This window comes from Oreochromis aureus, linkage group 7 (assembly GCF_013358895.1).
Source record: "Oreochromis aureus strain Israel breed Guangdong linkage group 7, ZZ_aureus, whole genome shotgun sequence".
NCBI lineage: Eukaryota > Metazoa > Chordata > Actinopteri > Cichliformes > Cichlidae > Oreochromis > Oreochromis aureus.
This window is the reverse complement of record NC_052948.1, coordinates 18,790,431-18,804,048: the sequence shown is the minus strand read 5'-3', so window position 1 is coordinate 18,804,048 and position 13,618 is coordinate 18,790,431. Positions and strand designations below refer to the sequence as shown.

Below are 13,618 nucleotides of genomic sequence, written 5' to 3'. Positions count from 1 at the left end.
AGTGCGTTTGGTTCTTGAAGGATACTTGACTGCACTTTAGAGAAAATGCAAAGTAAATGTGTGAAAACACGTCTAATAAAAGATCACAAACACAAGCACAAAAATAAACACAGAAAGTTGCACCAACCCCATCTTGCTTTTGGCAGTGCCAGACGTCACTGCACGACTTTCAAAGAGCTAAACCTGCTCTTCTTCTTTTTCCCTTTTAGCAGAACTGTCTGTGCGTCTGGCTGTCTTTGTAGCATCTATGATGTTAATTAACTCACACCACATGGAGTGTGTTGCTTTAATTGGACAAGGTCTTGGCATGCTGCTCTGTGGACAGACAGGCCAGGAATAATTTCATAATGTACAATTACATTATTACCTCAGAAAAAGGGAACCAGTGAGTTCAAAGATGGATGTGAATATTCAGGAGACAGAGGTAGGCTTTGATCACACTGACAGAAAAAAAAAAAAAATCCATTAAAAAATGTGAAATTCTGTTTTAGCCTTCTGGGTCTATCTGAGTGTCCTGTGCAGGCAGCACAGCAGGTGTTTAAGTGCAGGTGTCGGGCATGCTTACCTATGACCGATCTGATGTAACAGACAGACTGCTCGAGTGGCGCAGGTGGTGTTTACTAGACTGGGCTATGACGCTGAGTCACTGGTGACTGACTGTAAGAGGCAGTGTTACAAAGGCTGGTGAGTCAGGTATATGTTGAATAGGCTGACAGATGCCACCTCACCTAGACCACTCTACCCATGGCTAAGCTCAGCTGGCCCAGTAAGCTACCAGCCTTGAGCGAGTGGGAGGTTGCTGGCGTGAGGTGCTGCTCTAAGTCGGTGCCAAGTGATTCATCGGCCGCCAGGGGAATCTGTGTGACGTGCTCTGCTCGATGTGAAGTGGTGTCATTTGATGTTGCTCAACACCTCATTTCTCCCGCTTTAATCTATGACTTCTCGCTGATGCTCAGCATATATTAACCAAAGTTGAGTTATGTATTTTTAATTTTACCACCAAACACGAGCAAAAAAAAAAAGTAATAAAAAATCTGCTTTTTTTTCCCTCCCAAGATTGCACACTTATTTTTGCTGGGTAAGTCTTAATCAGCACTGACTGAAGGCAAACTAAATCTATCTAACATATGCAGTAAAAAATGCCAGACTGAATGACAGGAGCAGATCACATTTGTTCCAATTATGAAGTGGGGAATGTCAAAGTGGGTACACTACACAAGGAATGTAAAATAAGTGATGATATAGAAGATTCTCATTGCCACTTCTTTTAAATCTGCCTTCTAGTTTCACGATGCTGCTCAGTACCACTAATTGCAAGGAGGTGGACAAGCAGGCAAAAGGGGGATGTGCAGATACTGGGAACCCAGCCAAAGCTTTAATGTCCTAATAGCTGCGGGTGGACAACCAAGCAGGGCTGTAATGCTGCTGAACTTCCAGGAAGGTTTTAGTGCTTTTAAAGGGCTACATGAGAGCCCTGCTAAGATGAGTGACGCCAAAATGTTTTTCTTTTTTCTGTGGCAATGTGATATCTTAATGGGTTCCCAGTAGTTTTTGTGCTACCACATCCTGGTCATATGAGCTCAAGAGCTACTTCATCCACGTCATCCAGGACACATTAATGTGAACGGATTTTAAACTGGATACTGAGTGCTAAATGGGAAAATCATTACCGCTATCTGATATCACATCTGTATGGTAAACATAAGACTACACCTTTATAGTTTAACCAAGCATAAAGAAAGGAAATGGGGAAAAAATGTTCCCCTGCCCAGATTATAAGTAGATGAGACCAGATGATGATTTTTGTGCTCCTAAAGTTGTCAAAACTTCCTTTTCCATTAAAGCTATTGAGTCAGTTTTAAACAGCTCCATGTGATCATCTCCCAAGCCAGCTATGATAATTTAACCTCTATCGCCTGATGGTTTTAACTCATTCCACGACTACTCTGAGGCCTCCAACACCACCACCGTCTCCAGGTTCACGTCCTCGCTGGATGACCGCTCCTCTCAGTGTGAGAGCAGCAGAGTTAAGGATGACTGCTACTACTAAAGCTACTGTTGCAACGTGCATCAAGACAGCCACCATAGTTTAATAGGTCAGTCATGTATTTATTAGGTTTTTATTATTATTATTTTATTACATTTATATGTATATACATATACATTTTACTTTTATAGTATTTTTATTATTATATTTTAATTAGGTCTAATCATTGTGTCATCTTTCTTCATGATGAGGGACACTTTCTAGCTGATATAACTGATTACTGGGCTGTGACAATTTGTGTATGAAGATTAATCAGGTGACTATTTAGGAATTTTATTTATATGTTCCTCTTTGACCTAAACACAAATATTTGAATGATTTTTCTGAAATCATGATTTAATTTTCAACTCATCCAGCCGAAGGACTAATGAGCCGGGAAGACGTCCGTCATCCATCCATCTGTCAATAATCTACAAGAATCGCTAGGCATGCTACAATATGAGTCAGGATTTAATCAAACTTATGCACAAAGATCACCCTCGAGGTCAGGGTCATATTTGTCGCTCTCGGTGGATTTGAATTCTCATTAGTTTGTGCAATACAGCCAGCCAATGATAGGAAAACTTATCACTGCTTTCTGTATTTCACACATTATAATAACCTGTAAATTATAATGGATCATGTGCCAGATGAGCTACTGCATCAGTGATGTTCTAGTTTTTTCTATTTTTTTTCTCATTAGCTGAGCGAATCCACAATCTTTTAAGCGCAGAAAGACTTCCTTGAACTCCTCTTAATGGAAATCATTAGTTTAGGTCGTTTGCAGGGATAAGGCGTCCCCAGGCCAGTAGATATAAGACGCATAAAGGTCCAAGCCAAACAGCTCCTACATAAATATGTTTTTTTTATCAAGCTAATGGACAAACCTAACTAACTGCCCATCCTATTCAACACTAGGATAAGCACTTGAACTAATAGCGTGTAGAAAAACAATGACTTTCCAATAGTGGTTTTCACAAATCTGTTGTTTCCACTGAGTGACGTTACCATGTGAGTAAACTCTGCTTGGAACGAAACAGTGTGCCCTCCCTGTAATGATAATCCATGATTCCTGGCGTGGCAGGCTGATCATTCGACTCTCACCTGGATCATACATCGTTAGGTGAAGAAAGAGACAGTTACGTTTTCTTACTTTATTCAAACCGAAGTGAATACGTGAATATGAGATTTTAATAAAGGGCATCCACCGAGGAAAAGTAATAAGAGTTTCTCAGGCCGCCCACGCTGAACCCTGAGCATATCTGCAGCAGCACATACCAGCCTGCTTACGTGCAACGTGGTAAGCAGGATTCCCACACGCAGAGTGCAAAGCTGCGCTCTCTCCCCCCTCTCTCCCTCTCTCTCTAAGACCTGACTTGCCATCAGGACCTGCTTTGCTGCATGGGTTACCATTTGTGCTGGATTCCAAAGTTGCTGTGCGACTGGGTTGTTTTTAGATGCTGCTGGGCCTGTAGTGGGACTTGACCCGATCTCTGGTTGTTTACATTTGGCCAACAGATGTCCAACTAAATGGACCCAGTTTTCTGAGCCATTACTCTGCATCCTCTCTGGGGATAAAGATCTATACCTCCGCAAATAAAATCCATCTAATGACGCACTGTGTGGGCAACGTCAACTGCGGTATACACACAGAGAGAATCGCCCATAACGGTTACTTAACACATTTAGGAAAAAGTGTAAGCGTTATCTGGATTCTCAGAAGTGTTTCATTGTGTGAAAGTTTCCCCCCCAGAAAAAAAAACTATTCTGATCTTGCCCCAGAAACTGCTCGTGACTGAATTTATCTCCCAGCATCTGTCACTTTATTATTGATGTGAATGATTATGCAAGAACATATTTAGCTCATGGTAAATTTTGTCCTGTTTGTAAAAAATGCGGTTACATTTTTTTCTTGGTATTTTTAGATAGAGATCTTACAAAAGATGATACCAAAACACTATCAGTCCTAAAGCAGTTCCCATTACTCATCACAATGAATTACTATGAACTTAGCTTGCTCTCATTTTCTGAGCCCACTTAGTTAATGAGCAGTTTGCTGCTATTTCAAACACCTTTTTTTTTTTTTTAAATCGACTTCCTCTGGCTTAATGCTGGCTTCTCGCCAGCGCAGGTCAACCTCACCAGTCAAGGATTGATGAGTCCTATCATACTGAACTGACTTCATGTCTAATGAGGAGGCTCCGCGGATATGTTCAGTCTTAGTTAACCACGTTTATACCAGCAGAGCAGCCCCAGGATCCCTCTGCAGCATCGCAGCTCTTCTATCTATGGCTTCTACAGTCCACAGTGTTTCTTAAAGCCATTTGTCAAAACTCTACCCACATTAAATTATCATGACCCGAGAGAGATGTCTACCTCTAGGAGGAGACTGAGCCACAATCAGAGACAGATAGGGTGCACAGTGTCTGGAGACGCGCAACCGGATGAAAAATCGACTGCACAAAAATGTACGGTTGTTCAGGCTGCGCTCTGCGATTGTGCAGCTATATTCTGAAAGTTTAAACAATGTCTGGCAGAAGAAGAAAAGTTCCCCGCAGCTATGGCGTGTTACAGGTCACTCCTGGCATCATAAATCATCGCGTATGTTCTAACAGCAGTCACATGCAGCCTAACACACCTTGAGACGCCTGTGACTGCTCTCAGCGGTAATAAAAAAGATAAGCTGAATGCATAGCAGATGGTGTTTTGCCGCAGAAACTCCACAAATGATTTCTAATGCGACTCACAGTCGACTCATTCAAGTTAAATATGAGCTAGCAGCCCCAGGCGGGCACTGCAGCTTTCACATTATCCTGTTCTTTTCTATTCATTAATAATGATAGCTCCCTAATGAGTTGGTCAGACTTAAAACCAAGAAATATCTCTAAACCAAATTCCTTCTATAAGATAAAAGAAAAAAAGGTTTATGTTGACACAGAGTGCAGCTATTTTGAGATGAACGATGCATACACATCAGATGCTTTGCAGAAAATGATTCACTGCTGGGCAGAAGGGAGTGGAGCTCTAAAAGTTCTGTTGAAGTCTGTAACCCGGTGAATTGACAGTTGGTAATACCACTGGTCGGATCTAATCGCTTAGCGTGCTATCTATATCTTTGTGTTTACAGTGTGGCCCTAACGAGCGACTCTAGGAAATTAGGATCCGGAATGTTTGAGCTTTCTTGCTGCTGGCTTTCGGGAAAGTATGCTAAAAATGTTCTAATTTGTCCCGCTAGACACAGTTTCCTTGCCATGTTGCCGTCTGCATAACAAAACAGTGAGCACAAAGGAAAATAGGCAGACAAGAAAATGAGAGGCAGAATTAAAGGAACGATTTTTTAAAGGGTCGGCCGACTTTGGTTCTTAGCATCTGTAGCTATTAATGCTTTATTTTGTCAAACAAGCAAGAGGGTCTCTACTGCATATTTGCTTATCAGAGCAGAACAAGTTATTTTGTATAACAGGCAACAAATGGTTACGTAACACTTCTTACTGTACGGCGTCAAATGAGGGTATCACTGTTTCTGAACTTCTGTGATATAAATATTCAATTTTTTACTACCTGTAAATCTTTTTTGTTTTTCTCTTTTGACCAGAGACAGATAATTTTAGTAGTTGCAGAAATGCATCTGTCTATGTCTATGATATCAAGGTTGACAGCTGTCATGTGACGGGCAGTGACTCACCATGCGGTGGATGTGTTGTAGGGCAGGAGCGTAGGGCTGTGGCTCTCCCCTCTGAGGCTATGTCTGGGCTGGAAGTGGGTGGGGACCATGGGCTGGGCTTGAGCCTGGGCTTCGCTCTCCTCTGGCATGGACCTGTGCCACTGACTCCGAGCCTTCTTCAGCCAGCGTCCTCCCAGACCCCATTTCTCCAGGTAGATCCGGCACAGCTCGTAGTTTATAGCTGAGTAGTAGAGAAAGTCCAGAGCCAGCAGCACCATCACAAAGAAGCCGTAGATCCACACACCGACCAGGGCTGTATAATTACTGCAAGAGACGCAGACTGGGAGAATTAATGCTGGATAATCTGAAAAAGATGATGATAAACACTTTTCATATCCTCAGAACCATCATCCAGTTACCCTTACACTGGGCTTAAATCCCGAAAGCAACGATAGCGCCTGCCAGGTGTGAATGTTTGCTGTTTATGTGGCAAGACCAAGACATTTATCAAGTCCTCCCTTGATAAAAACTAAGTTAAAAAAATAAATATAGGGAAAAAAAAAACACCATCTGTTCCCTTTACTGCTTCTTAAATACTGCTTCCTAAATTGGACAAAGAATTTCATTAGCACAAGAGAGTTTTATACGTCTCGTTTTGGCTCTTACATAGTTTCTCTAAAAATCAGCGCTCTTATTTTTCCACCTCTCATAAATTTTCTTCATGTATTACATGATCCAGCTGGATTTATGTGGGGTGCATTTGAACTTTTTGTTTTAGTCCACCCACATCCATAAAGTATAACAAGGTGAATGAGCAGAAAGGGCTTCAGAAAATAGCTTCCTGAGAGGTTGGGAAAGCAAAATTTACACACATACACAAAAAAATAAAAATAATCTTGTGGTGTCACATTGCTCCTTAAACACTCAGGGCATGTAGGGTGGAAATATTACACATGTTCATGGACTGAATAAATATTCTGACTCTGAGAGGCAGAGATGACACGGGGTGTTACTTCAAAATAGAGATTTATTTGGAGTGAAACCATTCTTTTAGTTTTGCCTTAATATGCAATTAGTGTGACTCCACTGATTAAAGCCCTTAGAAAAAGTGATATTTGAGTGGTTGTAATTCAGTAAATCAACTGAATCCGCTTCTGTCTGGAAACGATGCAACCTTAGGGCTGTTTATCTGAATAAACTGCTTTAAAACAAACACCCGAGCTGCTTGAATGAATACTATGTCAGTAAATGCATTTACCTTTCCTCACCTCTGCATCAGAGGCATTTACCTGCTATAATTTTTTTTGTATGTGTTCTAACAGACTAACAATGCAGGGCTATATTTGAGTCAGTCTGATCGCAGAGCAAAGAACGCAGAATGTGCACGGTTTTTAGAGAAACTGATCATAACCGCACCACTAACACCAACGCCATTCAATATTAATCACAGCTTTGCCAGAGACAGCAGATTGAAAGGATTAACTGTCAAATATATAACAATATTTGATGTTTTCCAATGAATTTCTTGAACATTTACTCTCAGATGACTTCTCCATACGTTTCAGATCCACGATATTTCAGCTGCTCCGTTACTTTATAGGAGACGGCGCACAACATTGTGAGCAAAACCCTTGGAGTCAAAATGCCTTTAGTTTTACCTCAAACTCAACTCAACTCTAATCCCATTTTCACCATGAAGTGTAAGAAGGGAGCACAAAATTATGGCCAGTTTAACTCGCTTGGCCAGCAGTAAATATCAAGCCTGCAGTCTTATTGGCCACTGAGCCAAGATAAAAGAGAGGCCCAACAGGCCATCTGACACTAAAAATGAAATATCATGACCTGCTGCAGGGCACTGTGTACCGTTTGAGACAGAGGCATGCTGGGAGGGCATTAGTACAAAGAGCTGTGGTTTTGTCACCCAAGCCTCCCACTGGGTGCTCCCACAGAAGAAGAGGGACATTTTTCTGTGTCCTTCACTCAGTTTAAATCTGCTTATACTGCACGCCATAAGCACTTCTTTCAGTTTAGTTGTCCTCTGTGAGAAATCTGTCATATCTTGGCATGTGTGCAGTTTTTTTAATAACGCCACACTGATACAGCTCTGTAATTTTACACAGACTTTTACTTTGAAACAGTCTAGGACTTTATAGACTCTATATGCGTAATAGCCAGCACTTAACACCCGGCTTTGCAAAGGGTTTCATGTGGAGGCGTCATACTCAAAACACATAGGCTGCTTTTAGCATCTGCTCTCCTCTGTGGTGGTATTGAATACCTCTTCAGGTGTAGGTCAGTGTCAACAAGCTCTCTGAGCACGATACCATCAAGAAATTCTGGAGACCAAAACAAGCTGGGTTCATACGATCTGAGGTAAATTCATCTGTCATTGTAGCAACTCACATAAAGCTCTCTCAAGATTCAGCGAAGCCAGTTTTTACTAATTAACTGTGACAAGCAGGTTATCTTTTGGTCTTGTTTGTTTTGTTTTAGCAGGATATTGCAGAAACTACAGAACAGGGTTTCCTGAAAGCTGCAACTTTCTGTCTTTAGTTTCCACGTTTAGTGTAAATCTAAAATTGAGTGCATAGGAGTAAATGCATATTTATAAAGTCCTGCATTTCATATTTAAGCAGTACTGAAAAGGGTGTTGTAAATAATATATATTCAAATTATATATTATATATATTATATTTTATATTAAATATATCCTGAAGTCTTTGTTAAATGATATTTCATTGAATATTGACTATAAACACACCTGATATAATATTTAAAAGTATTTAATGGTGTGGGTATTTTTTTTTTTTTTTTAATAGTTTGATTTGTATTGCTTTTTATTAACTCTCCTCTCTCGATTTTGGGTTGGTGGATGATGGTGTTTTCATGAAGGACACATGAGGATACTCCACCTGACTTTCATTTTTCAGTCATGTGATTGGGCTGTACCACTGAGGATAGAAGGAGGGAATGGGATGATTTCTGTCTTGGGCTTTTGTTAAAATGCTTTTGTTATTATTTAAATGTCTGTTATAGTATTAGGATGGTCGTGTTATTTATTGTAGGAGGGTTTTTTCTGTAAATATCTCTAGGTTTGACCCCCATGGTTACAACGGAAACAAAAATAAGTTAGGGTTATTCAGGGTTGTTGGGGGATTTAATTTTTGTGGACTGGAGTCACTGTTAGGTTCTCTATCGTTAATGTCACTCTATTTGTAAAGTTTTTGGTAAAAAATCAGTTTTAAAAACCTCACATCCTGAATTAAAATTCTGCACATTAATCTAGCTAAGACTCTTGCAATTTTTTTCCTTTGCAAATGCAACTTTTGCCTGAAGTTCCAGTGGGTACACTTTAATTTTCACCTTCACTACTACCACAGGTCCTATTGGGCAATTATAATGCCAGCGAGACAAAACTTATAATGATAACAAACACACACACACACACACACACCTAAAACAAGGGGTCCGAAACAGACTCTGATGGAAATATGTGTAAAATCCATGTATTTAGTCCTTGTCCATATGTGTCTTGTGCAGCCCATTTCTCATCAGTATGCCATGATTCCCAATATTTGACACTGACTTTGTTAAGATGGGCAATGTTTGAACTGGTAACCCTTGAGTAGCATTGGGCATCTAAGCCTGAAGACGCTAACTGTGATCTTTTATTTAATCACTTTTCTAAACCAAGAAAAAAAAAAGGAAAAATATGACAGTGCAGAATTTTGTCACAGAAGATGCACAGTGTAAATCCATTTGACTCAAATGGCATCTTAAAATGATTACTCACTTGTGTGCATAACCATCAGAGGTGGTGGTGAGGTTGACCTGCATGACCAACTGGAACTCAGTCTCGTTGCAGCAGTACTTGAAGGCGGTGTTGTTGTGGTGGCAGCAGAACATATAGGTCTTGTTGTCTGAGAGGCGTGGGCAGTGAAAGCCAAAGTGGTACCGCCCCTTTTGGTCAGAGTAAGGTTCACACACTCGGTAATGAGCTGAGAGGGCTGCAGTGGTGGGAAAGAGGGGGAGAGGAAAAAAAAGAAACCGTAGATGTAATATTCAGGAGCTAAAAAAAGAACTCATGACCTTTGAGGCAGAATTTGTGTTTGTCTCCCAGTTCTGAAAATGACAACAACTCTGCAGGAAGCACCTGTCAACCTACAGCATCCAAATTGCAAAAACATAATCGTGAATGCTTGTTTTCTTTGGAGGCCTCTGAAGATACACGAGTGGACTGAATTCAGTTAATACCTCTGGCGAAGGACAAGCAACACAAAACACGGTGTACTTGCAAAAATAATCAGAGAGTAGATATTAAATTATGCATGCAGGCGCATGATGGCAAAAACAGTCATTTTTATTCTTGAAGGAACACAGATTCCCCCCAAACACAGAGACTATCAAACTGATTAGCTAATCATTCAAACCAGAGGGCAATGTCTTATTTTCTTCACACCATCCAGACATTTCACAGGAGCTTACTGAAGTATGAGCTGGAATTTATGGAACCTAATGGCACTTGTTGCAGTAGTGGATTCTGACACATCAGTGGGTAAACTAGATAATGTGTAGGTGGTGGTGGTGGTGGCAGACTCGCAGCTTGATTCCTTGTCTTTAGCCACAAGTTTCTTGAGGCCACAGAGTTTAGTCTCTGTTGGCCTGCTTACTTTTATCATCACGCCTAAACCCAAAGTCTTCCCCAAGAGGGATGGTGGCATTTTTCTTGTTACTAGTCCAACAACCAAGTTCTCTGCTTGTTCCACAGAAGAGGCTGATGTGAGGTGGCACATGCTATTACAATATAGCCTGAATACAGCATTAATCTACCGGTTTAATAAGAGAGATCTGACTGTGCCAGGTGTGCTCCGGTATACCGGAAATCTTTGATAACACCCAAGCGTGATACAAACATAAGGGTGGCTTCTGTGCGTTTTTATGGAAACAACAAACATACTTCTCAGATTACTTTCACAAAATGCGTATATAGCACGCTGCTTCCCCTAGGCTGACTGCCTCGCTTCATCCTCCCTCCAAAAGCAAGATCCCCTCTGTTTTTTGTGATTGTGTGTGTCTGAGTGTTTTTCCATTTTGTCATTCTATTTATAGGTGAACAAAGAGTTTCACTGTGAACCTAGTGCCGCCTAACTATATGGTTTTAAACGCTGTTACTTAATCTTGGACCTGTTTCACTTTAATTTAACTCACAGTACAGTATCATAATCTAGGGCAGCACTAGGTTGTGTTTTTTAATGCAGTTTTTGTTCTGCACACAATACATGACTTAAAAAAAAGAATTTCAGTAAAATAGGCTACATATCAGAAATCCGAACAGAAATTAATCAAAGACAAAGTGATCCGGAGAAGTATAACCAGTCATTTGGGCAGATGAAGCCAAACGGGTGGAAACAGTGAGTTCTTTATGGAGCTACGGTCCTCTGGCTTATTTGCATTCAGCCAGAACTACGCTTACAAGTCCCTGCAGCTTTAGGGGAAAATGAATGTGTTACTATCTCGTGGGGGAAAATAATAATGTTTCTGGTGATGGATTCTGGCAACCAGTAAGGATCTACTTGAAGAAAAAAATCACGAGAATTGCAAACCAAACTCTAATAATAATAAATAACCTATCTATTTATAAAGCTGATAATAATGCCTGTTTGACATATTCATTGTTTCATAGCCATTTAAAACAATCTATGACCTGTCTAAAACTATACATAAAGTTCTTAAAATGACTATAAGCACTGGAAGCCAGAATAGTGACAAATATACAGTATGCACTGAAGCATGCATCATCATGCAGTTCACTTTTAAACTTCTTTGCAGTCTCCGATAGAGGGATTATGTGATAATGTTTTTTATGTATCTAACAGGAAATCTATTGTTCATTTCCAGCTCCATAATTTTATTCTGGGACTCTACTAAAGTAACTGCATATGATTCACAGTCTAAAATAATTCTTATGGATCTACTGAGACTCAGCAGCACCTTAGCTCATCCTCTGAAACAAGCGATTCTAAAACCATTAATAGTTACAGCCACACTAAAGTGTAAGGCACTTTAAGACACTTCCTCTGACTGGCTAAGAAACCAAATGTTTAGAGGATTACTTACATATACATTCACTTTATTATTTTTGATTTTGGTGTTTGTTTCATGTGAGCATCCTCCACAAAATAGGTACAACAGCTTGTATGTAAACATAGCAGTGTTTCTGTTACTTATCTGCAGGTGAACCAGTGAGATTTTAATCTTGTTAATGGCTCTATGTGTGGCATTTGCAGGTCCTGTAATTCTGTTTTCACTTCTTGAAAGATGCCGCGCCGTGGGACGTGTACCTGATTGATCCTTCTCTTATGTTTTCCTTTTCATCAATAAAGCCTAAGCTGCCAGTGCTGTCAGATTTTTAGGCTTCATTGATGTAAAACTGTGTTTTACTGTGATTTAATTCATATCAGCATTTCTGTACTTGTTTGCAGATACGCTGATATCATTTGTATCACTCTGGCACCGTGTGTTCTCGTTTGGCTTGGTTGATTGATAATTCTCAGCTGAATCACAAATTGAAATGATGTCACTCCATGTGAAGTGCACTGAGCTTAGTTTGATGTTTTTATTGTAGCTTATTTATCCTTCTCATATGTGCTTTCTTTTATGAGCGGAGCCCAAAAAATATGACTGTGTTGTCAGTTAAAGTGTTTCGGCTGTGATTTAGTTCAAGGTCCACTTGTGCAGACAGTGTGATAGAAGTCTTTCACTCATCTCAGGCCAAGACAGATCAGCATTTGAAAGAGACCTCTTTCAGGTTATAATGAGCTCGCTGGCCATCTTCGCTTCAGCGATGCTAATTTCAGCAGGAGAGGCTGTAAAATGAAACACTATTGAAGGGCACGGTAGAATTAAAAGTCAAGGATGGCTTTTTCAGCAGTGAAAGGAAGCTCTTCATTTGACCCTTGCGTTGACAATACAAGTCGGTTAATCCATGAAAAAGTTCTGCAGTACCCTCATGTTTTTATGCCCTTTAAAAGAAGAGGGTCAGCAGCTGAGAGTTAGTAACCTGGTAATAAAGAAACAGAGGCCCTCCACACTGTAAGTGGAGTATAAAATTCTCTAATGATGCACAACTGGAAACAGACAAGTTCATCGGCAGTCTCTGGCTTCTCAAATGAACAACAGCTGCTTCTGGAAGCGATAGCGTTGTAAACACACCCACCTGCTTAATTTCATTAACACCTCTTGAAATTTAGGATACAGTTAACAGCTTGGCTCCTGAACTACAGTTTGTTTACTGCCTGTGGTCTGAAAACGGCTGTGGCTCTCTCTCTCAAACACACAGCATCAAAACATCAGTCAGTGCTCACCCATCACTTTTTTTTTCCATAACTGTGCTCGCATCTGCAGTTTGTCTTTGTTCTGAAACATAAAGGTAGCCGTGTTTCATTCGGTGATCCTCTACAAAGAAGACAAAATGATTTTTGCTCACGAGTAACCCATTCAATCAGATCTTTGGTAAGCTGTAAATGTAATGTGCGCATCCTTTTTCTTTAGCTAAGTACAATCCACTGTGTGCGCCTTCTTGGTGTTTTTATCTTTGCCTTTATGTTAGTTTGTCTGTTATTCCCTCACAGTCTGTCTGTCTCTCTGTCAGCAGTGTTAAACCAAATCTACGATGTGTTAACTACAGCATCACTTGCAGTGATCACTTACATAGATATGTGACATAATGGCGTAACCTTGTGTAACGCAAAACAAATCATAAATCAGAGATTGTTTAGAGTTGTATTTCATTGTACCTAAGTCAGTAGAAATTTGGGTATTATTTGTCATTTCTGGCACTCATTCAGCATTCAAAGCTGTGCTGTACACAATTTGCTTTGTCGTTGTAATCATCGGTCCTTGGGTTTGATGCATTTTTCTGGGAATAC

The 13,618-nt window shown here is 40.3% G+C and overlaps 1 protein-coding gene across 4 annotated transcripts in view; it reads right to left on the bottom strand.

Moving 5' to 3' along the window:
• The window catches only part of shisal1b (shisa like 1b), a 101,001-nt gene that overhangs the window by 6,109 nt on the left and 81,274 nt on the right, over positions 1–13,618 (bottom strand). For 3 of the 4 annotated variants that reach the window (XM_039615857.1, XM_039615856.1, XM_031726290.2), the window contains 2 exons: positions 9,484–9,697; positions 5,708–6,014 (listed from right to left, as the gene is read on the bottom strand). In XM_039615857.1, coding sequence (XP_039471791.1) covers positions 5,708–6,014; positions 9,484–9,697 — 521 coding nt within the window. Of the gene's footprint in view, positions 1–5,707; positions 6,015–9,483; positions 9,698–13,618 lie in introns of those variants that run through there. The other variant, XM_031726291.2, reaches the window with a different exon arrangement.